Source organism: Chaetomium globosum, genomic scaffold (assembly GCF_000143365.1).
Source record: "Chaetomium globosum CBS 148.51 scaffold_4 genomic scaffold, whole genome shotgun sequence".
NCBI classification, from domain to species: Eukaryota; Fungi; Ascomycota; class Sordariomycetes; order Sordariales; family Chaetomiaceae; genus Chaetomium; species Chaetomium globosum.
The window spans coordinates 835541-862456 of NT_165979.1; the positions used below are offsets into that span (position 1 = coordinate 835541).

Genomic DNA, 26916 nt, shown 5'->3' on the forward strand with positions numbered 1-26916 from the left:
ATGGAATCGTACGATTAGCTCACGAGTTAAACACCTGCAGATCAACAAGAACCGGCTGGACAGCGACTTCCAGGTTGCTTCCCAGATCTTGTGTGATGTGGTGACACAAGCTCAACAAGACAAGATGGAAGTGGGACCCTGCACTGCGGGGTGAACCAGGTGCTGGATGCGATCTGCAAGTGGACAGCGAACCGATGGAGGGTAGCCTTCGATCGGGACAGCAATGCAAACGCACCAGAACGGACCGGGAGATGGTGTTCTGCGTTGTCTTCTCAAGAAGGACTGGTGCCGTATTGGCACCTGAGACATTGCGAAAGCTAAAGCAAGCTAGTTCTTGTAGTTGCATATGGTGCGTGTGGAGGCCATCACAGAGATGCGTTTGTTGTCAGCTGGTTAGTTACTGCAGGTGCTCGATGACATGGGAAGATGCCGCGCTTTTCAGATAAATGATGGCCGTGGGGATGGAGATGCTGGATGCTTGGAGAGCTGTGAGAGGCTGGCCCACTTTCAAGATTGCAGCTTTGGGAGGGTCACATCGCGCGCGATTGCCGTGACCCTGGTCCAGCTGCTCAAATTTGCAGCGCCCCACTCTTCTTCCCGCGATTGGAAGGGTCCTGCGTCATTGAATGCCGTCAACTTTCCAAGATGGCTTTTGGGGAATGTCAGCCAAGCGACAAAGCGGGCTTCCCTGACCAGACAATGATGCAGTGTCAGGGCTGATGCCTGACATTGGACCTGTAGAAATGGATTTTGATTGTACTTCTGTCTCCCGTAATCCTATTCAATTGATATTTTAGAGGTCCATCAGACAGGAAAGAGCCAAGGTGCAAGAGGTGCACAAGGTGCAAATTAGCTGTCCTCAGCTCCTTGGACCTCCCCTGTACTTTCCCAAGCCAGCCCAACGCCATCGAGGCGCCCCTTGTCTCAGCCAAACGCGCCCCTCTTCGCGTTACATTTGCTCTGTGCTCCCTCCCGAAACCCTCTCACTGGTGGCGGCAAGCGCCTTGGCCAGGGCCAGGCCTCATAACGAATACCAACCCGCTCTTGCGCCAGTCAATGCCGTTTCCTACCATCATTTCGTGACCTGACACGCCTGTTTCAGAACGCGCACTGCCCAAAGGGACCTCTCTTTCCGGGCACTGTCGTTGTTGCCGTCGTCGTCGTCGTCGTCGTCATCATCACCATCGTCGACATCAAATACCGAAATATCGAAAAACACCAAATCAGGGGGCCGCAGAGTGATTCTGCCTTGTCGCCATCATGAGTAGCGACGACCAGCCCGATCCGAGCTCGCTCTCGGGTAAGTCCCACGTCTGGGTCAATGTGACACTGGATCGAACCACCTCCGGGCGGGAAACTGATAACAGCATACAGGCATGATCTCGACCCTCGCCCCGGTCGCAGTCATCTCCGCCATCTACATCGCCATCTTCTTGGTCTTGAGAAAGAGCCAGAGACGCTACTATGCCCCGAGAACCTACCTTGGGAGTCTGCGGGAGGGGTATGCCATGATCATCACAGCCTTGAGTCAAGACTGGAGTCTTCAGCTCCCAATCTGCAGTGCTAACATATTGCAGCGAGCGCTCCCCTCCTCTCCCTAATGGCCTGTTCAACTGGGTAGGGAGCTTCTGGAAGATACCCGACGTGTACGCTCTCCAGCACCAGTCTCTCGATGCCTACCTCTACCTCCGCTACCTTCGCATGGCCCTGGTTCTGTGCTTTGTCGGCTGCTGCATCACATGGCCCGTCCTCTTCCCCGTCAATGCCACCGGCGGCGCGAAGCAGACCGAGCTCAACATCCTGTCGTACGCCAACATCGACCGGGATAACCAGTACAACCGCTACTACGCCCACTGTTTCGTCGGCTGGGCCTATTTTGGCTTCGTCATGTACCTGATCATGCGCGAATGCATCTTCTTTATCAACCTGCGTCAGGCCTTCCTGCTGAGCCCCTTCTACGCCGACCGCCTCTCGTCCCGCACCGTGCTGTTCACCTCGGTCCCGGAGCCGTACCTGAACGAGGCGAGCATGCGCAAGGTTTTTGGTGCCGCCGTCAAGAGCGTCTGGATCACCGGCGACACCAAGGAGGTCGACAAGCTGGTCGAGGAACGCGACAAGGCCGCCATGCGCCTCGAGAAGGCCGAGGTCAAGCTGATCAAGCTCGCCAACAAGGCACGCCAGGGCGCCATCAAGAAGGGCGCCTCCCCCGAAGAGGCCGACAAGGCCCCCATCGCCGGCGACGCCGAATCCGGCAGCATTGCCGCCCGCTGGGTGCCCCCCAAGAAGCGCCCCACCCACCGCCTCGGATTCCTCGGCCTGGTCGGCAAGAAGGTCGACACCATCAACTGGTGCCGCACCGAGCTGGAGCGCCTCATCCCCGAGGTCGAGGCGGCCCAGGCCAAGTACCGCGCGGGAGGCTTCAAGAACATCCCGGGCGTCTTCGTCGAGTTCCGCACCCAGTCGGACGCCGAGGGCGCCTCGCAGATCCTCGCCCATCACCGGGGTCTGCACATGACGCCCAAGTACGTCGGCATCAGGCCCGGCGAGGTCATCTGGAAGTCGCTCGCCATCCCCTGGTGGCAAAAGGTCATCCGCCGCTACGCTGTGCTGGGCTTCATTGCTGCCATGATTCTCTTCTGGGCTATCCCCGTCGCTTTCGTCGGTATCGTCAGCAACATCGACTTCCTCTCCAGCATCAGCTTCCTCCGCTGGTTGAACGAAATCCCGGACGTCATCATGGGCGTCGTGACCGGCCTGTTGCCCTCAGTCCTGCTGTCGATTCTGATGTCGTTGGTGCCCATCGTCATGCGCTGTATGTCGCGAGTCTCCTTGCACGTGTGCGAATGTGGAACCTAGCTAACCTGAAGCAGTGTGCGCGAAGCTGGCCGGAGAGCCCTCGGTCTCGAGAGTCGAGCTGTTCACGCAGAATGCCTACTTTGCCTTCCAGGTTATCCAGGTCTTCCTCGTCGCTACCTTGTCCTCGTCTGCCACCGCCGTCGCCGAGCAGATTGTCAACAACCCCACGAGCGCCCCAAGTATCTTGGCCTCCAACCTGCCCAAGGCCTCCAACCTGTACATTTCCTACTTCATCGTCCAGGGCTTGACCATTGCCACCAGCGTACTGACCCAGGTCGTCGGCTTCTTCATCTTCTCGCTGCTGTACAAGTTCCTGGCCAACACCCCGCGCGCCCTTTACCAGAAGTGGTCTAACCTGAGCGCCATCTCGTGGGGCAGCACCCTGCCCGTGTACACCAACATTGTGGTTATTGGTAAGCACCGTCCCCGCCTCCCCCGTCGCCCGGCTCTCATTGAATCATGCTAACGCGCTTATTAGCCATCACCTACTCGTGCATCGCCCCATTGATGCTCGGCTGGGCCACCGTCGCCATGTTCCTCTTCTACTTCGCCTGGCGCTACAACATCTTCTTTGTGACCGACACCCAGATCGACACGCGCGGCCTCATCTACCCCAAGGCCATCAAGCAGCTCTTCACCGGAATCTACCTTGCCGAGGTGTGCATGATCGGCCTCTTCGGTGCGTCTGTGGCGGTCGGGCCGCTCGTCCTCATGGTCGTCTTCCTCGTCTTCACCGTCCTCTTCCACCTCTCGCTGAACTCGGCCCTTAACCCGCTGCTGTACAACCTACCCCTGACGCTGCTCGCCGAGGAGGAGAGCGCGCGCCTGCTTGACGCCGAGAAGGGCGAGGCTGCCGTCGCCGCCGCTGTCGGGCCCAGCAACGGCAACCACCACGACCTCGACGGCGACGGCGTGATCGACCCCACCGAGGCGTCGGTCAGCCACGCGCGCGAGGCCCGCAAGGCCACGGGCCAGGCCGGCAACTTCCTCACGCGCTTCTTCAAGCCGTGGATTTACGCCGACTACACGGTGCTACGCGCCCTGGTCCCCCGCAACCTGCACCTCGACCCCTACTCGGACGAGGTCGCTGCCAACGCCTACCACCCGCCTTCCGTCACCAGCGGCACCCCGCTGCTGTGGATCCCCTCGGACGCCGCCGGCGTCTCCAAGCAGGAGGTCGCCCACACCAGCCGCGTCATCCCCATCACCGACGAGGGCTGCGAGCTGAACGAGAACGGAAAGCTGGTCTGGGACCACGAGGGCAGCCGCCCGCCTGTCTGGGAGGAGAAAGTTTATTTCTAGGTGGCCCGTTCTTTTTGGATCTGAAGGTGGATGGGGGTTAATAGGATGGGTGGCGGTGTTTGGAGGGTAGTGGAGAGGGGAGTGGAATATGTGTGGTAATGGTTGGGTGATGTCTGGAAAACGAATTTGCACTGATACCCGGGATATGGAAGCAAATGATGCAGTTGTGGTTAGATAACGTTCTTTAGACCCTTTGGGGTAATTTTATTGTGTTTACGATTAGTTGGCTCGGTAGACTAGCTGCAATAAGTTATGAGGTTTACCGACAATACCAGTCTTACTATTATTACACCCTGTGCTCGAACGGCGTGGCTTTTCCTCCACTGAGTATATGTTGACACGGCCTTGTCCCGCGACGAGCAACCGGGCAGTGTTGACTCAGCCGCTTCCCCGGCACCACGTCGAGGTGGTGGATGCCCGCCGTAGATGTCCTAATTGCCTTTCCTAGACTTGAGATGTCGACCGACATTACGCTTGTTGTCCTCCTTTATAAGATCCGCCGCCTACCCGTTTGTCAGTATCGTGTTCATGTTTATTTCCTCCTAGAAACGGTTTAATGCCAGCAAGAAGAGGACCCAACACGACAGGGAGCCATGATAAACATACCTTCTCCGCCACCGCATACACGGCAGCCTGTATATGGGCGCCTACAACAAGCGGCATGATCCCGGCATCCACCACCCTCACATTCGCCGTGCCATACACCACCAGCCTCTTGCTGACCACGCCCCCCAAGTGGAGCGGCATCATGGCCGTGGTCCCCGACGCGTGAAACTCGGTCTGCACCCGCCGCTTGACCATCTCCAGCACCTCTTTCCCATCATCACCATTAGCACCATCACCACCGCCATCGCCGCCACCACTACCAAAAGAAGAAACCGCAAGCCCAACCTCCGGCCGCGGCCTCAACTCCCGCATCGCCCGCGTCCCCGCCACCCGCCCACTCATCCCCACCCCGGCCACCAGCAGCGCGCAATCCGCCGGGTGCGAGCAGTACCGCGGGTCCAGCGCGATGTTGCGCGCCACCCCACCACCACCACCACCACCTTCGCCACCGCCATTATGACCACCATCGCCCCCGAGCAGGAGTAGGTCCGCCGAAAGCGCGCGCACCGTGCCCCTGCTGAGGGGGTGCTGCACGGCCACGGTCAGGGTGCCGAGGGAGTCGGCCAGGAGCTCGAGGGCGGCGACGGCCGGGTTGGGGAGGAGGGTGCTGCCGAGGAGGGTCAGTTGGGCGGTGTAGCCTGCGAGGAGGGTTTTGTGGCGGGTGGTGGTGTGCGGGAGGTATTGGAGGGAGTTGGGGTTGGGGTTGGGGTTGGGGTTGGGGTTGGGGCTGGGGCTGGATGTGTTTGTGTTTGTGTTTGGGTTTGGGGTGGTTGTGTTGAGGAGGGCGGTGAGGAGGGAAGCGGTGGTGTTGGTGGTGGTGGTGGTGGTGTTGTTGTTGGCGGTGAGGTGGCTGAGGTGGGCGAAGGCGATGGTGGTGATTAGGGGGCTTGTCCACGGACCTGTGGTCGGGGGAGAGTTAGTTGGGGCGTTACAAAGAAAAGGAAAAAAAAAAAAAGAAAAGAAAAGAGGAGGCTTACCTGTACGATTCGTGAAGTAGGCTTCCTTGGCCTGGAGGAGCGTGTCGCCAGTGAGGTTTCTGGTCGAAAAGAGGCCAGGTTTGGTATCTGGAAATTGTTAGGGGCATGTCTGAAGAAGCACGAGAGAACTCACAGTTGTAGAAAACCCCAACCATGGGGTGGTCTTGGAAGTTCTGCCCCACCCCCGGAAGATCGACCTTCACTGGAACACCCAACTCATTCAGGAGGTCGGCTGGCCCGATCCCGGACACCTGAAGCAGAGCTGGTGAGATAATAGCTCCGGCGGCGAGGATAACCTCTCTACCGCACCACACTTGCCGGTGGAGAGATTCGGCAGAGGTGGTATACTGACTCCAGTTAGTCCCATATTTATTTCCAGATCTCCGGCTACAATCTGGTTACCTCAACTCCGTACGCCCTGGCCGGACCCACAAAGGGGGGGGCGGCAGTGTTTGCGGTCCCATTAGACTCAATGAGGAGACGGGTGACAGTCTGCCCAACGGCAAGGTGCAGATTCGGCCGGTAGAGCACGGGGTCGAGATAGGCCGTTCTGCTGTCCATCCTCGATTGATTGCTGGCCGACATGCTCGCCGGGGCAATCATGGCTCCCACGGCTACTCCTGCGTTTGGGTCTGCAAGTAATGGCACCCCTAGCTCAGAAAGGCCGCGAAGGAAGTTGGCTGGATGGTTTTAGCTTGGGGTTGCTTCACGGAACCGTGTTGGCGATAACCTACTGGATTGGTTGTAGAGAAAGTTGGGATAGGTGACCTCAAGGGGGCCGCTGGTCCCATGGACGGACTGGTCAGGTCTGATATGTAGTGCTCTTGCCCGTTCTTGGGACAAGCCTATCGAGAACTTCTCGCTCTGTTGCGCCTTAGCATACGGACTGGCCGTCATTATCCCATGACACACCTTTTTAAAGTATGGCAGCATGTCTTGCCAGCCCCAGCCGGGATTTCCCAGTGCTTCCCAAGCATCGTAGTCGGCGCGGGCACCCCTGGTTGTGACAATGCCGTTGAGAATGCTTCCTCCGCCAACCACATGCCCTTGCCCGTAGTCCCGTGTGTTGCTGTCGAGGAACTCCTGGGGCGCCGTGGTAAAATTCCAGTTGTAGGCGGGGGGGAATCCATGGCCGATCAGTCCCGGGACGGTGACGATATCTGAAGAGGGGTCTCTGCAAGTAGTGTTAGCGAGTATATTTCGGTGAAGCGTCTTAAGGTTTCCTACAAATACCCAGCTTCGAGTATGAGAACCGTCACTGGGTGCTGTCAGTGCTGTGACTAGTTAGGGATGAAAGGATGTCAAACCATTCGAGTCTTCGCTGAGCCGATTAGCAACCACAAGGCCGGAAACACCTCCTCCGACAATTATGTAGTCGTATGATGAGAGAGTGAGCTCGTCCGTCTCATGCGGCCGTATTAGAAGGCTGTCTGCCGGTGATAAAAACACTTGAAAGAGAAAAAACATCATAAGCGGTACCAAAACCATGGCGGTCGCTTCAAGAAGAAACCCAAACTATCGGATGAGCTGAGCAAAAAAAATCACAATGGGTGTTGGCTGTCGTGGTCAAAACATGTTTTGTTTTTGTATCGTTCGAGGGGTTGTTTGTGAGAAAAAAGAGAAAGTAAACAAACGCGACCTTGAGCCCGGGAGGGTTTGTAACGTAACGCAATATAGTATGGAAGTCCTTTTCTCAAATACTTGACGCGAATCAGAGGAATAGTAGTCATCTCATTCTCTCATCTTTTAACCCACATCTCATTCCCGCACGATCCCCAAGACAACAGTCGAGACGGCTTGGAGTTGTCAACTTTGACAAGTCATCCGGAACTTTACTAACTTAGAGCAGCACATTCATTTATTCCTACGCTTCATAGTGTTTCAAGCTCATTCTGGTCAACAGACGGAAGGTAGACACACGTAGTGCCTTGCATCTACCCGAGCAAACACCACGGGCCGACGGGGTACGGCAGTCAGAGCTGCAAACCGATGCGGTACCCTGTTGTACATACAAAATACCGAGTCTCAGTTACAGGTCTACGTACTTGTATATCATCGAATATTACGGTATGTGATCTACGTGTATTTATTCTTTTTTACCAAACTAACTTGCTGTGTTTGAGGGAATCGCTACCAAGTGAATGGGAAAGGGGGAACCACGAGTATTTTGACGATTGGAACATTTTTTGCTCGCAGCTTTTAATTACTTTCGAGGTACTAATAAGCTGCTATCGTCATTCCTCGCGCAAAGTATACTCCAAGGAGGTCGCGTGTTCGAGATGCTGCCCGTGAAACCCATGACAGGGGGATCTGATTCTACCCCTGACCCGCCACACCCAGACTCGGCTCGGCAAAACCTTCTGGGTTTCTTTGTCGCTTTGGGTCGGCTGCAGCGGTGGCATCTGGGGGAGACGCCATGGCGTGGCCGAGAAATCGGGCCGTGATGTGGGGGTCACGGCTCACTGCACCCTTTCGAAGCCGCGAGGGAGGGGGCGTGAGCCGAACCTCTTAGTGTGGTTGGTGTTGTCCGTCGCTCTGCCGTGTCGTTCTTTGTCATCTGTCACACCATTTAATATCTGTAGAGCGACAATGGTGCCTCGCTGATGTCACTAGTAGTGGACCTTTCAACAACACATCCCCAAATACATATGTAATTCGTGAGAGTCGGTCCCCATGTTGTTAGCGGTGGTTTTTACAGGGGGCACACGAGCTCGGAATCCCACTAAAGCCGTTGCCATCTCGGCCCGCGGCACATGGCTCAAGGGGAGATGCGGCGTGATTTCCGGGACATGTGGGATGGGGGACGGGAGATGAGGAGGCCGGTGGGATCGAGATGGTGTTCTGAAAAGGGGAGGGGAGAACGTCCAGACCCGGAAAACCTTGACAAACCAATGCTCGGGCTCCGGAAATGCAGGCATCCTTCAAGGCCCCCAAGCTGTGCTCTCCCCACGGAGACGGTCACGAGAGCAGCAGCCCAAAGCGAATCCCTTGCGTCGAGCCTTATCCCGACACCGAATGACCTGCTGCAGCCAACGATATCTGGGGAAAAGGCTGAGAGGCGGCCAATGATGTGTCTCTACCCACGCGACCCCTGCAGCTCGCTCGGTTCTGTTGTGTCAAGAGTTGGGTTGGGATGGGGGTAGTCTCTCGAGTATAAGAACGACTCGAGGCTCCGGAAAGAAAAAAAGTTGTCTTTTTCTTTTCAGCTTGGAGCGATGCTTTTCGAATGGGTTGAGAAGTTTGAACTTGTCTCTTTTATCATTCCCTCAGACTCTGTATCTCTCTCTCACACACTTCACAAGCTGTAAAACCTTCCGCAGCCCACCGTGTAAGTCAGCCACACCACACACAGCCTTAGCAGTCGTCACCCACTCATACTAACAACCTCGTCCAGTCCAACCCAACCAGCGACATGCCTGCCCCGATCGGATCCCTTGACGCAACCAATATGCTCCAGCAAGAGACCCCTTTCACTGGCCAGCACAGTCGATCCAGCAGCATGCAGTCGACCAGCACCGACTACCAGTCCACCACTGCGGACAAGGAAGTCAAGTTCCCCGAGATCGTCCTCCGCGACATGGAGTTCTTCATGGCCCGCCTGAGCCGAACCAACTCCAATGACTCGACCGTCTCGGCCGCCTCGTCCGTTTCGAGATGATTAGAGAGAACCAACACAAACAACATCAACAACGACTATTGTTACAACAGCAGAACGGCTGCGGCACTGAAAGGGTTGGCGACGGCTTGGAAGCAAGGATATACCCCGTGAGATTGTACCTGGTATTGGGTTTGGGAAATGACTGATGACACGGTTTCTTTGCGTTCTGATTTTGGTGTTGGAATTGTTGTATCACTATGGGGAAACGGCATTGCCAGCATTAGCGTTTCGTTTATCTTCAGACAAAACAAAAATAACAAAACAAAGCAAAACAAAAAACAAAACAAAACACAACAACAAAAATGCCCTACCAAAAGTCAAAGCACCGTAAAATCCCCGGTCCCAAACCATACCTCGGCCGTCCGCATCCATTCCACCGTGACCCCTGTGATAACTCTGCCTAAAACGACCCAAATCGGCACCCAGTCCTCAGACCGCCGCCTACCCCGGTAATTCGAAAGCGTGGGGGGCCGGTGGCTTGCTAATCAGTGAGTTACCGAGCAGAAGCAAGACAGGGGGGTGGATGAGATGAGACACGACAAGCCGAATCTAGACTTCTCCGATAGTTACCAAGAACGCCCTGTCGAAAAACCCCCCACGAAAGGAAGGCCAGCAAACCAAACGTGGCACCCACCATTCCTCGCATGGAGACCGGGCCATGCAGGCGATCGATCGAGTAACCAAAGTGCCCTGGCACCAAGAGGGCAGAAGGCCTCGAATGGAGACCAAGACAGACAAACGAAGGGGCCATCGAACGGCCAAGCTCTCGCAAGGACAAACAATAGATAGATGCTTCAACACAGTAGATTATGCGTTTTGAACCACAATTCGAGTTCCCATCCTCCCAATGTTCGTTCGCCAGTTTCTCCCTGCTGAGCCCTCCCCCTCCTTCCCTCCGCTCTGCCCCCAATCCTTTCCCCTACTCGCACCACGCGACGAGAGAGAGGGAGGCACCGTTTCGATCGATGGATGCCAAAGAAAAACACCGCCCTCGCGCCGCGTCCAGCCCAGCCCAACGACCCCCGCCGCAAGTGCGTACCAAACAAAACAAGCCGTTCTTTTCATTCAGACATGCCGCCGACACCGACACCAACCGACCAACCCAACACCCAAGATACTCCTGACACCCACGCGCCACGCCCACAAGCCACACCGCATCACACATCACACACCCGCACACCACACACACACCCACCAAAACAACCGCCTAAACAACCCCACCATGCCACCACTAATAAGAAGAATAACTCGCCACATGCTGCGACATCATGCCCACCGCCCACCCCTCCGGCACACCTGGCCAGTAGATGGGCCCGCCATCTAGCACCATGTCCTCGGTGCCGTGGGCGAACTGGTCCACGCCGCCCGGCGCTAGATTCCACGGCATGGACTGGTTCTGCTCCACGTACTCGGCCACCTCACTGGGCGCGTACGGTGGCAGTTTCGGCATCGCTGTCATGCCCCCCGGGTGCGAGTGCGGATGCGGGTGCTGCGACAGCTGCGGCGAGGGCACGGCGCACGAGGATTGCGAGGGTGAGGGCTGTTGGTGCTGATGCGAATTCTGGTGCTGGTGTTGTTGATGCTGGTGTTGGCTGTGGTGCCCGTGGGGTTGCTGGATGCGCCAGAGTGTGGAGGCGGCCGCTTCGGCAGCGGCTTCGTCTGGCTGGCTAGCGTGCGATTGCGACGTGTTGATGGGCGTGAATGACATGGACGTGGACCGGGGCGTCTTGGCGTGGTCGGTCGGGTGGTTGCTGTCTGGGCCGACCGAGGAGCCGGGTTCCACGGTGCTGTCGCGTGAGGAACTCTTGCCTTCGTCGACCACAAGTATCTCGCCGTTGTTGACCACCTTGAAAGCCCGTTCCTTCCACTCCTCCAAACCGCCGCCACCTATGCGACCGCCGATATGCCTTTCGTAGTCTTGTTTGACCGTGTCGTAGTACCGATCCATCTCGCCAAAGTAACTGACATATGTCTCGGCCAGCTTGAGCCACAGCGACATGTGCGTCAACAACTTGTATGTGAGCCCCGTCGGGCCGTGCCTGGTTACGTCGACAGGTGTGCTGACGTCTTCCTTGGGGAGCATATGCCCCTTGGTGTCAATGTGCGGGAAGTGGACTGCGTAGATGCCGACAAAGGCAGCGGTCCAGACCGCGAACAGGACGAGAGATGACATGGGCAACTTATCGCGGCAGATCTCGGCGAGGTCGACAATGTCCTTGGCCGCGCTGAAGATCTCCTCGGCACTGGCCTCCCAGAACCCCTGCGGCTCTTGCCCGGGCGCGAATGTGGGCTCGTCAAGAGGACCAACCGGTTTTTCGCAGAGGATGGGGATGAAGGGTATGTACTCGCGGTGGAGCATAATCCTACACACGGCGCCAAGCATGTGTAGCGAAACGTACACGCTGCTGGCTTGGTGGTTTTCGTGCTTGTAATAGTTACTGTCCGACCACCTGAATTCGTCCGGAAGTCCCTCGTAGAAATCCTCGAGTTTCTTACGCAGTCCGAAGAAGTTCGACTCGCGCGACCATGGAGGGCGCTCTTCTTCCGTAAATCGGCCGCCTGAGAAACTCCACTTGGAGATTTCGCCCCAGAGGTCCACGAGGCGAACAAAGCGGCCGAGCACGCTGTCGGAGATGGGGCGCGTCGTTTCGACTCCCGAGGCGGGTTTCAAAAAGCCCGTGTAGACGTCGTGGCCGAGGTCAAAGGAGACTTCGGCACACGGTAGCTGGATTCGTAGATCTTCGGAGCGAATCGTCGAAACCCGATCCTTGCCGCAGCCCAACAATCGGTCTAAGATTAGACAGCTGAACATAGTACGCCTTCTGATCTCCCTGGCGGTGATCGTCATGGTCTGTTGGGCGGGCTTGATCGGCCGGGGCCGAAAAACCTTGTTGGGTTCTTTATCCCCGTCCCCTAGCCCTAGCGCTTGGGACATCCGGATAGCGACGCCGACGTACATCCAGGCGGCCATCCCCCCGACCCTCGGTCGGGCTTGGCTCCATTCATAAAGACCGAGCATCAAGAAAGCCTGGACTCGCTCCACCGAAGCCACGGTCATGCTGGTCCTCAGGCCGCCGAGGGCCTTGGTGAGGACGTCGGCGTAATACTCCGAGGCCGCTGCGGCATCCGAGGCCGGGCCGCCGGCGGGTCGGGGTTTCGGCATGCCGGACGCTGCCGGGCTGTTCCTGGGCGCTGTGATATACGAAACCAAGGTGCCGTGGAACCGCGCTGTGAGTGTGAGAATGCCCAACAGCACGAGGTTGATCTCGGGCGAGGTGTCGGTAGGCTTCGCCTTGGACCTGTTGCCCTGCTTTTCCTTCAACGTGGCCAGATGGAGAAAGGGCAGCTCAGTCGCGAAGTGCAATCTGTAGATGTCAAACAGCTGGTTCCATATTGTCCCGGTGAGGAAGGGTGCCGACAGGACATCTTCGGCAACGACGGCGGCCGGAACGGAACCTTCCATTTTGACAATATCTTCAATCCGCCGCAGACGTTTCCGCTCTGAGCCCTGCTCCATCTTGGCGCCGGAAGGCGGCTCGGATCGCTTCGGCGGGGCGGGCGTGACCTCGGGGTAGGTACACTCCTTGCCATTTCGGATACACGTCTCGCAGGGCTGGTCGCCTCCCGTATTGTTGCATTTTATTTTGGATTTCCGGCAGCGTTGACAGGCAATGCTGGATCTCAAGGGAGTTCGCTTGATCCCCTTTTTGCTGTCGATAGCGCCGGGGCTGCCAGGGCTACCTGCCATCATGGAAGCCTGGACGGGCGACCTGTTGTCATCGTCGGCGCTCACGGCTGCGGCGGCGGGGTGGCCCTGGGTGCGGGCCGCTCCGACCGTAGCGGGCCGTGGCGGACTGTGCGGTAGCGGCTGGCGTATGTTGGGCAAGCGTTGGGGCAGCGGATGGGGGTGCGGCGGCGCAGGCGGCTCGGCCGGTTCGATGGGCGCATCGGGCGCCGGTGCGGTGAAGGCGTCGTGGAACTTCCTCTTTGGAGTGGGGTGCTGCTGTTGTTCGAATGACGGCGTTGCCGCGGCCGACTGGTCGTCGGGCGGCTCGGGAGGGGAGATGATGGACTGGATGCGCAGATGGGAAGCAATCGTGACGGCGGGTTGGGTCTCGCAACGGGACCCCCTGACCAAACACAAGGGAGACAAGGCCTTCCCTGGCCACACGGTACAGTGCAACAGGCGGCTGCAAGACCGTTCGGCGGTCGCGATGTGGGCACGGGAAAGAGGGGCCGAGACTCGACGTTCGGTCGGGGTGGTCGGGCGGTCCGCGAGGGAACGGACTAAATACACTGCGGGCTCAAGAAAGCGCCGCTGGCGAGCTTGGTCGCGGCAGTAGTTGGGGGAGCAAGGTCCAGGGCAGCACAGCAGACCGTACGGGGGCGCGGACGGAAGGGGCGAGAACTCAGTTGACAGAGGGGAAGAAGGTTGCCGGGACGGGGACCCAAACGATGAGCTAGCTAGATGGGCGGCTGCACTACCTTGTGGGTATGACGGCGTCCACCAACGGTGCAGGTATCCGAATGTGCGGGCAGCCGGGCGAGTGAGTGGCCGGCGATTGCGAAGATGGGTCTATCCGGGTAAGCCAATGTGACGCCGAAACGTTGTTGGCGATGCTTCTCAGGTTGCGCGACGGCAGCGGGGACGCGGGATCGTGCGGGTGCGGTGGGCGTTGAGTGACAGACGGTCAAGTCGAGAGAAGTTCACCAGAAAGTCGGGGGTGAGAATGTCGGTCAGCCGTGTGTGTAGGCGAGCCGAACGGGGCCTAAGTCGGTGGGCGGGAACACGGGACGTGATTGTGCACACACACACACAAGGGCAAGCAAGGTATGGTATGCGTCGGTAGCGTCGGTGTTGTCGGCAACGTCGGCAGGGGCAGGTAGGTTGTGCTAGGGTCCAGGGGGCGGGTGCGGATTCTCAGCGCGAGGAGAGTGGAGAGTCCCACGAAGAGAGGTCCCACGAGGATTGTTAAGGTTGTGGCAGGTCGCGATGGCTCCCAGGTTCCAGTCGATAACACCTAGCCTGGAAACTGGATGGAGACTGGGTCAAGGTGGGATGGATGAGGGGAACAGATGGAAGTGGCGTCTTTGCGGCCTTTATTTTTTGAGAGACCCGGAAAGTCCCTGGCCTACCTAAGCCGGTGGCTTCTTGCCTTGCCCTCAACAGACGCCGAATTCTCATTGCCAGCCCGCGCTCGCGCTGCGTGGGTGGTTCGGTTGCTCGCTAGCGCAGAGGAGCAAGGCCAAGCTCCGGCAGGGTCCCATTTTCGGAGACGGCTTGGAAAGCACCATCCCTTCCACCTTCCCACGTCCAGTTGGAATATTCCTATCAAAAATCCATCATTTTTTCAGGCGATCTCATCTGGGAAACATCTCAGTATACAATGGGCTTGCAAATTAAAGTCTTGATTCATAGTTTACATTTTCACGGAAAACAGCCAAAGAAATCGACGCTGGTAAGCGCCGGGAGCTGCAACGGCGGGCGTGCCTTGCACCGGGCCCCCGGGATGCCTGCCCATACGGCACCCGCTTGGCATCGGAAGCTCGCTTCCCAAACTCCCAAAAGCACAAAGAACCACCCCGCTCCCACTTATGAGAGAAAGGGTTGAAACCTCGTCAACACATGTCCTGCACCGACAGAAAGCAGGGGCACGGCGCGATGGGAGCCCCTCGATGTCCTTAGGGCATCATCGGGCTTTCGCGATGCATGTTTTGCATTTACTGCAGGCTCAACATCCGCATTGCTCAGGCACAGTTGCACGTTATTGATGCAAGTACTGGAAGATCGGCAGTGCGCCTGCTCGTCAGGCCGAGTACACGACAGCATGTCTGGCTCTCTTTGCCGGACCCGACGGCATGTGCGACGGGGGATTGGTACAACGGAGCTACGCCTTCGCTGCGGTGCCACTCCAAGGGATGGCCGAGCGTGCGGGTTGTGCGACGGCCCGCTGGCAAGGCGAGGCGGGACAGCGTCAACGGGGTCGAAAGAAGGCATCCGCACAACCCATCATCACCGACTTGTTCGGTTTGACAAGTGGTGACGAATATTCGTCCGCCGTTGGCTTCGGCGGGCGGGGGCGCGGGTGGAAAAAGAAAGAAGAAAAAGCCATTGCAGGATCGGGGCCGGCCCCTTCCAGGTTAACTGGCCTGGCGCCGATTCGGTCTGAGACCTTCCATCGGGCGCCGTTCTCACTCTCCCCGGGAAGACTCCCTGTTGGCCGCCGCGGGATGCTGGGATCAGATTGCCGGAGCAGGTTGGGGGGTCCCTCATAATTGTGGAACCCCAGGTTTCTTGTGACCGGCAAGTGTGGAAGTGGCCCGGCCGCACATGGGGACCGAATCGGGATCGCCTGCAGCCCCTCGGTGCCAGCCCCAGTTCTGATTCGACCCAACCGACAAATGCACCGCTTCCCGATATCGTTGCCCGTATCGAACAACGCTGCCTGGCTCCCACAGGCCGACTCCAAATGCCGGGATGCCATACGGCCAGGCCGAGAATCGACTCAAGGCCCACATCCGTACATCATTGCGGCGTGCGAGCTCCGGATCTGATAAGGGAAAGGTTGGCGGTGGCTTGTGGGGTAGTTATTCGTCTCGGGAGCCAAAGATCTCGGGACGCTGCGTCTGTTGCCAGCTTCAAGCCCAGCCAAGAGCTGCCGGTAAACCCACCCACCCAAAATATGAAAATCGCCGGTTGTACAGCCGAAGTGTGACCCGACATGGACTTTCTTAGACACCAGCCCGTCTGTGCCCAGCGCCTGGCTGTGTGTACTCGGCATATGTGTGCGCGCTCAAGAGCGCGGGGCGGCGCCCCAGTCCACACTAATTTAACAAAGCAAGGTACTGTGGATGAACATCGAGGCAATGCGCCGAAATGTCTCGCCAGTAGTGGAAGGACAGATGCGAAAGAGACTTGCAGGCCGAGCAGAGATCCAACTTTCTCGAGTTATTTTGCTAGAGAGCAGGACCGTCATCGAAGGTCTCGCACCAACAAGGGTGGTTGGAGACATGCACGGTGTACAAAGTACTTAAGCGGCATCTGCCCGCGGCGCGGCACGGCACACAGAGCATATTGCGTGATGACTTTGGGTAGCCCTGAGCACTTGAGGTACTATCGAGAAAAGTATTCGCGGCCCTTGTGCGGGCACGCTGCAACATTGTTTTGGGAAAGAAAGGATTGCTGCAAGGGCCACGTGAGAGCAGACGGCTGGTATCAGTCATATTCGCGGCGAGCGCGGGTCGAGGCTGAACAGACTGCGCAAAGCGGAATAAATGTCACTCATACCCCACGTGGGGCTGACTGATGACGACTGTCCTGTTCAGGGGAAATCTCAACATTGACAACTATGGAAGGTGCTTTCATAAAAAGCTTGCTCTTCGTGCTCCCTCTTGTCGGCCGCGCGAGCGCGTCTCTCCGCTTGAACGGTGGCGGGCGACAGCCTGCTTTTGGCACGCCAATGACGTCGCTTTGAAACGCCCGGAGACTCGAGAGGCCTCTTGCATGCTCCACACAGGAGACGTCTTTAAGCGCCTGGGGTCGCGGGATGCTGGGCAGTTGCTATTTTGGACTCCTGGAGCAGGAACCAACCGACCCCGCCCTCAGGAAATCATTCGATTGCGAAACGGGTTTGTTGGAAGTGTGTGTGTGTCCCTGAACTTAGCACATTGGCCATTCTTGCAGACTTTGTCCATAACAACAGGCGCAACCTCCAATATAGCGGGCGGGTATCGAGCATCTATCCCCGTTTCACCCCACCACACATCGCGGCGCATTACGTAGCTCGCGCGGAAGTTTACCAGAAACCGCGGTCTGCGCTCTTAAAATTCGAGAGCGTCGATAATTGCGAAAATGGCTTCCGGTCACAACGTAGGGTGCCCCCGTGAGGTAAAACGCAGCTGTGGACTAACACTTTACACCCCAACAGGACCCGAAGTTGCTCTACGCCATAAACGGCGTATCAGCCTACCACATCGCCAATGGCAAGGAGGAGCTCCTCACGCCGGCCGGCCCGCAGACATTGTCCCTGTTGATGGTCCCGACCACATCCGCTTTCGCCGACCCCGCGATTGATTCCGACACCGCGCCCGAGCAGGATTTCTACCTCCACCTCCATCTGCCGCCCGAGCTCGACCTGCCCCTCCCGGCCACGACGCAGATCTACCACCAACCCCCAACTAGCTATCTGATCCCGAGATGGGACCTCGGACCGGGCAGCGGCGCGTTCACCAGGATCGAGTTCCCCTCGGTGGAGAGTCGGAAGGGGATTCAGGAGGATGTAGACACGTTCGAGACAATCTTGGCGCAATGCACCGCTTTCCTTGAACGGGCGCCGCCGCCCAAAATCGGTGGCAAGGGCGAGCAGTGGTGGGAGGGCAAGGGCGAGAAGAGCGGGGCTACAAAGTCAGCAGAGGCGGCGGGCGATGCGTTGCCCGCGTATAACCCCGCTGACTTCAAACCCGGTGAGGGGTATGTGCGGGGGAGCCACAGTGTGGCTGCGCCGGGGCAGATTGTGCTTGTTGATGAGGAAGATGGCAGCGTGATTGGAGAGTTGGCCGATGGTTTCCAGGTCGTCGAGGCAAGCGGGCTGAAACCGGGGTCGAAAGGTTTGTTTCTGTCTTGTCGCGTTCGTGGCCTCCCAACGTAGTGCTAACACTTTACGTAGACCCGGTCGAGATCACCCTCCCCGCGGCAGGCGGCCAGAACATTAATGTGGCGCCCATATCCGCCGATTTGTACGGGGCAGACTTACACCCGGCCTACAAGAGCTCGTTCCTCGTGTCCAACGCCTCGGCTGCCTCGCGCCTCATCATCACCGGCTCTGACATGCTTTCCAAGTTGCTTCAGAACCAAGCCGACAGCTTCACCAAGAAAGCCCAGCCAAACGCGAAGCCCATGACCTTCAAGCCCGCCACGCGCGAGCACATCCGGCGCATCAACACCTTCACGGGCGGCGCGGCGACGCTGTCGGCCAAGACGGTCGGCCAGATCACTAAGGTCGCCCAGAACTGGGGCGCGTCCCTCGGCGGGCATGGCAAGGACAAGAATGGTTCCGCGCGTAAGGGCTTCGACAAAGATGGCAAGCCACTCGGCACGTACAAGCCGGGCCTGCTCAATAAGAGCATGATGGCCTTTTCCACCGTCATGGACGGCGTGGAGCAGGCCGGGCGGAACCTGCTGGCCTCGACATCGGAGGCGGCGACCACTGTGGTCGGTCACAAGTGGGGACCCGAAGCCGGCGACGTCACGAGAAGTTTGGGTGGTGGTGTCAAGAATGTGGGTCTTGTTTATATTGATGTGACGGGCGTTTCGAGGCGGGCCATTCTCAAGAGCGTTGCAAAGGGTATGGTCGTGGGCAAGACCTCAACCGGAGATAACATTATTGTTGGGGGAGGTGATGGCGGAGTGGCCACACTGGATCAGGATAAACAGGATGCCCAGTCGCTGAGTGGGATGACTGTGACTGAAGGGAAACAGCCTGCGGGTCCGCTAAACGGGAAGTTCATGTGAGAGGTATTTTGGTTTAGGGTATGTAAATTTGCGGTAGAAGGAGGTTTTTTCTTCTTTTCTTTTCTGATTGGGCTTCTGAGGATTCAATGTTAAATAATAGGTAACTTTTTTTCATTGTTCTCAGCAGACCCGACGATTTGTATCGTTGTGCTGGAACCCTGCATTTTTGGACCCTGCATTTTCATCGCACCCCAACTTCCCACGTGACTTGGAGACTCTGCAGATGAAAACGCGTCACGGTTGCACAAATGCGATCTGGCGCGTCAACTTGCGAAAGTGGCTCACCCCACTTTAATGAGCTCCATCTCAGTCCAACCACAAGGGGAGCAGAACCACAACTCGCAATGGACCCAGGCGTTTTGCGAATCGCCGAACCGTAAAAGGCACTCTATTTGGTAAGCCCGCGTTACATCGGCCTAGCATTGGCCTCGAATTCTAACCCACCTACCTGACAGCCTCCCGATGTGTTGCCGACTCGAGCTCCTCGGAACCCTCATCCTCTTCTTCCAAGCACTCAACGACCGCCGCGCCCAGAAACGGGCCGCCCGCGTCAAACAAGCGGCCAAGAAACACCCTCCCAAGATCCGCCACCTCCAGTAACGATAGCCACCATGCTCCACGAAATCCTGCTCTCCCTCTCCGGCCACCCCTCTCCCCTCCTCCGATCCGCCTCCGCCTCCTCCTCAACCCCACCCAACAGCGACAACCCCAACAACAACAACACCCCAACATCGCCCCTCACCCCGCCGGAACGCGCGCTGCTCGCCTCCCTGGCGCACCTCAGCGAGCTGCACATCCAGCTGCTGACCTCGACCGCGCACATCGCCGCCGCCCACCCGTCCGTCATCTGCCGGGCGGTCGCGTCCGCCGTCGACGCGCTGCACCTGGCCGCCTTCCGCCGCAAGGTGCGCGCCGTCGAGGAGACGCTGCTGCGCCGGGATGCCGCGCTGGTCGGCGCGTATGACATCGTGCCGCTGACGGCGGTCGTGGCGGAGTTTGCGGGGTGGGCGAGGCGGTTGGAGTGGTTGGCGGGGGTGGTGGCGGTTATGGTTGGTGGTGGTGGTAGTGGTAGTGGTAGTGGTAGTGGTAGTGGTAGTGGTAGTGGTGGTGGTGGTAGTGGTGGGGGGGAGGCTGGGTGTACTGGGGCGAGGGTGATGGACTTTTTGAGGGGAGAGTTGCAGACGGGGTATCGTGATGTGGAAGAGGCGGCGGGGAGTTTGGTTGGTGTGGCGGAGGCTGCGTGGGTGAAGCAGGTGTCGGCGTGGGTGCTGTACGGGCGCCTGCCGGGGTTTGGGGAGGGCGACTTTTTTGTGCGGAGAGTGGTGGGCGAGGAGGGTCGAGAGGAGTATGGCTGCGAGATGGCGCTGCTGCCGCGGTTTGTGACGGCCGCGACCGCCGCGTCCATGCTGTTCATCGGGCGGTCGCTTAACCAGATCCGTGCGAAGAGCGTGGGTGATTACACCTTGCGGGGGAACGATCACCTCTCCACGCAGCTTACGCGGCTGGCCGCGCTGAGGCACCCGATTGATTCGGCCACCTTTGCGAGAACGATTGCGGACATAAGGCATTTTCTGTCGAGAACCACGCTGCAGCGGTTGTTGCCCTTGAGTAGAGTGCTGGAGACGCTGCAGCTGTTGCGTGATTTCTTTCTGCTTCGCCGTGGAGAGTTTGCTATGGCGCTCACACAGCAGGCGGATGAGAAGATCAGGAGCCGATGGAAGCGGGCGGAGAACCTTGCGTATCAGAAGCGCGATGGATTAAGCACTGTCACTGTGAAGGAGGGAGAGGTGGCCGCCGTCCTGGCGAGGACATGGGCTGCGATGGGATCCATGCAGGGCGACCATGCGGAGGAAGATGAGGGGCTGGAGCTGGCTCGAGACCTATTGCGGCTATCCATGGCCAAGTCCAGAACAGCCACGCCTATGACGCCCGTCCTTCCCGAGGCGGAGATGCCAGTCATTGCGCCGACACCATTCCGCAACCTGCTCTTTTCGGTACCCGTCGTTCTGACTTTGCAGATCCCGTCCCCATTGGATCTTTTCCTCAGCCAGTCGGATCTACAGACCTACACTGCAATCAACTCTTACCTTCTCTCTCTGCGGAGAGCTCATATCCGCCTAACAGACCTATGGAAGATTACATCCCTCCGGCGACACCACCCAGCACCCCCGGGGCCACCATACGGAAGCACGCGCGGGGGCAGGGAGAGGGTACTTCTATTCCGTCAACGTCATGCACTTCGGTCGAGCGTCCTGCGCAATGCTTGGGCCACGGCGAGTGCAGCCATCTTTTTCCTCGGCGAGATCGAAGGATATCTCCAAATGGAAGTCGTCGCGGGGCTGTCAGACGGTTTCCACCGCTGGTTAACCACGGGTGAAGATGAGCAACGACGCGACGACAACACAGCCAAGCAAACCCAAGCCGCGGGCCGCCCCCTTCAAGATGAGGACACCGACATGGCAGACGACGACGTCTGGCTCGCCGAGCCCACCACCCTCCTCCCCGCCCCCGCCCACTTCAGTAACCGACCAAACACGCTCTGTACACGACCCACAGACCCTCGCCACGGCCCACCGCGTCTACCTCCGCGCCCTGATCCACCGCCTCTTGCTCACCCAGCAATCCTTCACCGACCCGCTCTACGAGCTCCTCGTCCAGATAGACCACCTCGTGGCCCTCGTCCACCGGCTGCACTCTGTCTGGGCGGCGGCCGACCTCGAAGCTGACGCGGGCGTCGTTGACGCGTTCGTGGACCTCGAGCGTGAGGAGCGGGATGTGCAGGGGGAGATACGCGGCGTAGAGGATAGGGTTAAGAGGGGTGTTGAGGGGCTGATTGGGGAGATGAGGCGGTTGGAAGGGAGTGCCGTGTTGCACAGCGCGGGAGGGCTAGGGGAGGGTGTCGAGGGCGAGGAGGAGGGTGAGATGCTCATGAGAGAGAGTGGGGAGTATGTGCCGAGACGGGTTGGGGGCATTGATAGGTTGTTGATGAAGTTAGATTTTGGGACTTGGTTTGGGAAAAGCGAAGGGGGCGCGGATGTGACGGGAGACGATATGTCGTTTTAGGAAGGGGGTGGTCGATGCCATGTCATGGGTAGTGCGTTAACGGTCTTGGTCGCTTGGTCTCTCATTATCGGCGCTGGAGATCCGGTTGGGATTTTTTGTCATCATTATACCCCTGTCTGTATGTATCATTCTTCGGTCACTCGCGTTCCATGACAAGGTGGCGCACACAATAGATTCAAGGTGCTTGTTTATCGATGAGTTAGGTATACGTCGGGGATGTTGAAAGGGATAACCAGCTTAATTGAGGTTAATTTTGACTCCGATTTTGGGAAATTCAAGGTAGCACCATTCGTTGAAAATATCGAAGATCTCAAAGGTACTTCTTGTCAGGATGTTTGCCCCATGCTACTGACTACCCGGATCCCTGAACACGGGAGGCGGGGTGTCGATAGTTGGACTGTCCTGATCTGTACCCCCGGACGCTTGCCCACCCCAAGGCGTGTTTCGCAGAAGTCGCAGCCCACCTGTGAGCCCGCGTTGCCACCTTTGACGACAATGAAAAATGATGGTTTCGCGGCAGACGCTTGTCATTTTGAGGTGATGGAACAGTTTTTTCTTTTCTCATATTATCCCTATTCCTTTTCTTTCCAACCGCATGAGCCCCAATTCTCTCGAAACGTTGGTTGCTCAGGTTTGCTGGGGCGTGGAAGGCGCAGCTGTGCTTGGGATCGGACAAGCTCAACGGCGGTTGGTGGGTGTGATGGACAGTCTGTGGAGCCAGCCGCAGGGTTCTTGTGAATTTGATTGGATAGTTGCAACGAAAATAGACCCTGACAGTCTGAAATACAAAATGCACAGTGGGATCAGACGGCCCGCCCCTCGCACCTTGCTTCCTGCCTCTTCCCGCCCAACCCGTTTTTACACCCTCCCCCGTACCTCCTTCTTTCTCCATCTTCGGGCAGTCACGCACGCCTCCCTGCTCGGTACACGCCCGCCCACGATTTCGGTGACGGGTCGAGACCCCAGACCAAAAGGCTGCTGATTGACCTCCGCGTTTGTTCGATTTCGACTTTCCTTCCCTTTGTCGCCATGTCGAGCACAAATAGCCATCCTGGCTTGTCGTTTGGCTTGAGACGATCGTTCCCGCCGCCACACAACCCGACCAACAAACCATCCCCGTCGCTTTCTCACCACGCGCCGCCATACCCACCACACGCCTACCAACATCAACACCAACAACACCAGCAACACCCGCCGAGCCAATATCCTCATCATCTGTTCACTTCGCCTTCGACGCAGATCCCTAACGTCGCCAGCCTCCAAAATGGCGCCCGACCGCCGCCGTCCCAAGCTCCTCCATCGCTCCCGGGCCCGCGCCAGCGTGCCCCCCCTCCCCGGCAGATGCAGCAGCAAGCACCTCCCATTAGCTACCTCCAGCAGTCTCTAAACCCTCAGCCGATGGGACAGCAGTCCATGGCGCCCCAGTCCATGACTCCGCAGCCCATGACGCCTCAGTCGATGACGCCGCAGACCCTGAACCCGCAACCCATGAACCCTCAGCAGCTTAGCCAGGCATCATTAGGGCAGCAATCATTAGGGCAGCCGTCGCTGAGCCAGCAGCTTCAGCAGCCTATGAGCCAGCCGCCCATGGCCCCGTCCATGACACAGTCCATGAGCCAGCAGTCACTGGGCCAGCAGTCCATGCCCCCGCAGTCCATGCCCCCACAGTCCATGCCCCAGCAGTCCATGGCACAGCCCTCGATGCCACAGCAATCGATGCCACAGCAGTCTATGCCGCAACAGTCTATAAGCCAGTCAGTCCAGTCGGTGCATTCGGCCCATCCGGCCCATTCGACACATTCGAACCACACGGTTCAACACAACGACGTCACCAGTATACTATCAACGTCTCGTCCCCCTTCGCAACCAACGCTCCCCCCTGCTCCACCGCAGATGCCAAAAATCCAACAGGTGCAGAAGCTACCGCAGGTGCAGCAAGTCACACCAGTCTCACGAGCACCACCCGCCCAGGAACAGCCGGTTGAAGCCGCACAGGAAAACCACCAGGATGACGACATAGAGATTGTCAGCCACGATGAGTCGGGCGAAAGGGACCCCTCCCTGGAGCCTAAGTTGATTGATAACTCGCCCTTCGTCCCCCGCCAGCCCATGGGTGAAGCGATGACCCCTCCCCCAGAAGGCGGGAGCTTCCCGACTTTGGAGGCCGTTCACAAGTTTGTGCTAAGCTACTGCACTTCTGTGGGTTATGCTGTGGTTATCGGCCGGTCTAAAAAGACGGTTCCTGGGTTGAAAAAGGTGCTGTTCGTCTGCGACCGGGCTGGTAAACCACCCAGCCGCGTTAGCCCGGAAATGCGCAAGCGCAAGACCACGTCCCGTAAATGTGACTGCCCGTTTGGCTTCTTCGCCATCGAGCAGAGGACCCAGTGGACAGTCCGGTACCGTCCCCATGAGAGCCATAAAAAGCACAACCATGGCCCTAGCGAGAGCCCTCTCCTGCATCCGGCGGCGAGGAAATTGGACAGCAAAATGGTTGCAGCCGTCAAAAAGTTGAAGGACGATGGTACGTGTAAGCAAGGTCTTCCATCCCATGGATACTCGAACTGACTTTTGGCTGTTAGGTGTGGGTGTGAGCCAGACGCTGGAGATCTTGCAGACCGAGAATCCTCATGTGCCCCTTCTCCCCCGTGACATCTACAATGCACGGGCTGCTATCAACCGCAACCCCCAGAAGGTCGCCACAGGACTGGCAGAAAACCGGCCGGCTATTTATAGCAAGCCGCACCCGTCGGCCGAGGAGCGTATCAGAGCCGATCTCCGTCGAGAACTCGCAACCGCACGAGATGATTTCGACAAGTTGAAGAAGGAAAGCGACAAGGAGATCGAGGAGCTCAAAGAGAAGCTTCGAGAGAAGGACAAGATCATCGAGAAGTTCGAGCAGTTCATCGATATTTGCAACCAGCGTGTCATGGTCAGCCTTTCTAACAAGGAAGAGAGCCGCGGTGGGGCCCCGCCCGCCCCCTGATTGTGGCGAGACTGGCGATGCATGGCAACCGGGGGCTCATCCTTGTCCGTCGGCGGGAATGGTATGGTTATGAACACGGGACGGGGTTGGTTTTTAAAAAGAAGCATCGGCGTTTGGTTGTTTCAGGAGTCCGTGGCATGGAGAGTGGAGTGCTCGAGACGAGGAATATGACCGGTTTGCATGAGCGTTGGTCGGATGGTTGCTAGCCCTGAGCGTAATGTCACTTTCATTTTTATACCGAGGTAGCTATGAGAAAAGTGGTCAATTCCGAATCTGTGGAACAGCTTTGTCAGTGCAGGTTATGCTCACCCCTTGATTGAGTTGCAGTCGTAGACCACACACCCGACCAACATTTAGTACAACTGTGTACATCCATGCATGCCTGTGTACCACTCTCTACCTACCTTGTACCTCCAAGCATTCTGGATGTGACCCAGAAATTGGATTGGTAACTTATCTACAGCGAGACGCAGATCTTTGGATCTTGCTTGACTAAGTATAAGATCATTCCGTAAGCCTGGTGCGATATCTCAATCACATTGACATCTTTTGGCAGTCCGCGGTACCATAAGTTATAATCATCTTGGTTCACTTCCCCTGCGTTGTTTGTGTTGCCATGCGAAAATGGGAGAATGGTTCAGATGATGCTGTTTCCTGTAGGCTTCTGCAGGACGCAACAGGGGGGCTTTGGGGGCTTGAAAGAGACAGCGAAAGCCTGCACAAGCCAATTAGAAGCGCTCCCACTTCTGGTGGGTGGGGAGGCCCCTGATGCATGCTTTCCGCGACAGGGATGCGGCAGTCGCGTCAGCCCCGGTCGTGGGAGCGTGGAGAGAGGAAACACCACTGGCAGCTTCGATTTCCCCTTCTGGGAGCAATCAAACCGACCGCCTTCGTGCATTTTAGACTTCTACGTCCATTTCAACATTGTCTTGCGGAGGAAAACCCGGCGATACCCAAGATACCCATCAGACCATCCATTTGCCCTTTTTTTTTCGGCCTGTACTTTTTACTGCGTCGTAATAACTACTTTTTCTTTCCCGTCGCAATCACCAGTGGTATCACTGGCGGTGCCGCGATTTTGCTCTGCGAACGGACCATATCGCAACAAAACGCTCTCTAAAGAGACATGATATCGACTGGATTGGTGATATCAACTTATCACAACCGATCTCCCGCTTTTTGATCTTACTTTCCACTTCCACCATGGAAGCGGCCGTCTCCCCCCCGGCTACGAGCCCGGGGGCAAACGGCGTTGCGACTACTCCCTTTGCAGCCGTCGACCCGGTCCGCGTCGTTGACCACCTCATCCTCGTCCTCGGAGCCGCCCTCGGCGCAACCCGGACGGAGCTTGAGGCGCCCGGCAGTTTATTATCGGAAACCCGGTACAACGACACCCTCCAGCGGTGCAACCGCTTTGCCGTGGATACCCAGGTCGCTCTCTACATCCAGAAAGATTTGGTTCCGACAGATACACTGGAGGATGGAGATGTTGATGATGGTATGATTGCTGCGCGAATATTTTCATCTCGGGCGGGGTGATACTGACACACCTTTAGGCACACCTTCGCATGTCTACACGATATCCTCCGACCTCTCCTCTTCCACGACGACGGTGGGCCTTCCTTGTCCTACTCAAACGGCCCCAGCCCCTTGATCCTAGCATCCCGATAACCTCGCAGATTCAAATGCTCAACTTGCCGGGGCCGGCATATCTCACCGCGAACGCTGGCGAGCAAGGGTCGGCCGCATCGCCCTACGAGATTCTCCAGCTTTACCTCCACAATGGCCTGGCGCCATACTTCGATGCCAGCACCAAGAGCCAGCAGATGCTTAGCGGTGGTCGGGGCGGACGGATGTGGATGCAAAGACTGGCATCCCAGCTACCAAAAGAGTGGAACGATCTCGAGCTCAGTCTTCTCCCATCTGCAACAGAACGTGGAGATGCTGAAGTGTCTCTACC

At 57.7% G+C, this 26916-nt stretch overlaps 7 protein-coding genes across 7 annotated transcripts; 5 read left to right on the forward strand and 2 right to left on the reverse strand.

Moving 5' to 3' along the window:
* Window positions 1–1260: 1260 nt before the first annotated feature.
* Window positions 1261–4158, forward strand: CHGG_03971 (uncharacterized protein; the record flags this gene model as incomplete). The annotated part of the gene is made up of 5 exons (XM_001223184.1): window positions 1261–1300; window positions 1375–1501; window positions 1578–2812; window positions 2871–3269; window positions 3335–4158. 5 exons carry the CDS (start codon window positions 1261–1263, stop codon window positions 4156–4158), a joined length of 2625 nt encoding a protein of 874 aa, XP_001223185.1.
* A 431-nt stretch (window positions 4159–4589) lies between these two features.
* On the reverse strand, window positions 4590–7229 carry CHGG_03972 (uncharacterized protein; the record flags this gene model as incomplete). The annotated part of the gene is made up of 7 exons (XM_001223185.1): window positions 4590–4661; window positions 4765–5663; window positions 5875–6088; window positions 6174–6361; window positions 6476–6539; window positions 6654–6901; window positions 7049–7229. 7 exons carry the CDS (start codon window positions 7227–7229, stop codon window positions 4590–4592), a joined length of 1866 nt encoding a protein of 621 aa, XP_001223186.1.
* Window positions 7230–10630: 3401 nt separating this feature from the next.
* On the reverse strand, window positions 10631–14584 carry CHGG_03973 (uncharacterized protein; the record flags this gene model as incomplete). The annotated part of the gene is made up of 2 exons (XM_001223186.1): window positions 10631–13560; window positions 14536–14584. The coding sequence occupies 2 exons, from the start codon at window positions 14582–14584 to the stop codon at window positions 10631–10633; spliced, it is 2979 nt and encodes a 992-aa protein (XP_001223187.1).
* Window positions 14585–15258: 674 nt separating this feature from the next.
* On the forward strand, window positions 15259–15675 carry CHGG_03974 (uncharacterized protein; the record flags this gene model as incomplete). The annotated part of the gene is made up of 1 exon (XM_001223187.1): window positions 15259–15675. One exon carries the CDS (start codon window positions 15259–15261, stop codon window positions 15673–15675), a length of 417 nt encoding a protein of 138 aa, XP_001223188.1.
* A 1576-nt stretch (window positions 15676–17251) lies between these two features.
* Window positions 17252–18910, forward strand: CHGG_03975 (uncharacterized protein; the record flags this gene model as incomplete). Its single annotated transcript, XM_001223188.1, has 3 exons — window positions 17252–17269; window positions 17328–18006; window positions 18066–18910. 3 exons carry the CDS (start codon window positions 17252–17254, stop codon window positions 18908–18910), a joined length of 1542 nt encoding a protein of 513 aa, XP_001223189.1.
* Window positions 18911–19521: 611 nt separating this feature from the next.
* CHGG_03976 (uncharacterized protein) lies at window positions 19522–22013 on the forward strand (the record flags this gene model as incomplete). The annotated part of the gene is made up of 3 exons (XM_001223189.1): window positions 19522–21381; window positions 21467–21855; window positions 21974–22013. 3 exons carry the CDS (start codon window positions 19522–19524, stop codon window positions 22011–22013), a joined length of 2289 nt encoding a protein of 762 aa, XP_001223190.1.
* A 989-nt stretch (window positions 22014–23002) lies between these two features.
* CHGG_03977 (uncharacterized protein) lies at window positions 23003–24956 on the forward strand (the record flags this gene model as incomplete). Its single annotated transcript, XM_001223190.1, has 2 exons — window positions 23003–24494; window positions 24553–24956. The coding sequence occupies 2 exons, from the start codon at window positions 23003–23005 to the stop codon at window positions 24954–24956; spliced, it is 1896 nt and encodes a 631-aa protein (XP_001223191.1).
* Between the last annotated feature and the right edge of the window lie 1960 nt (window positions 24957–26916).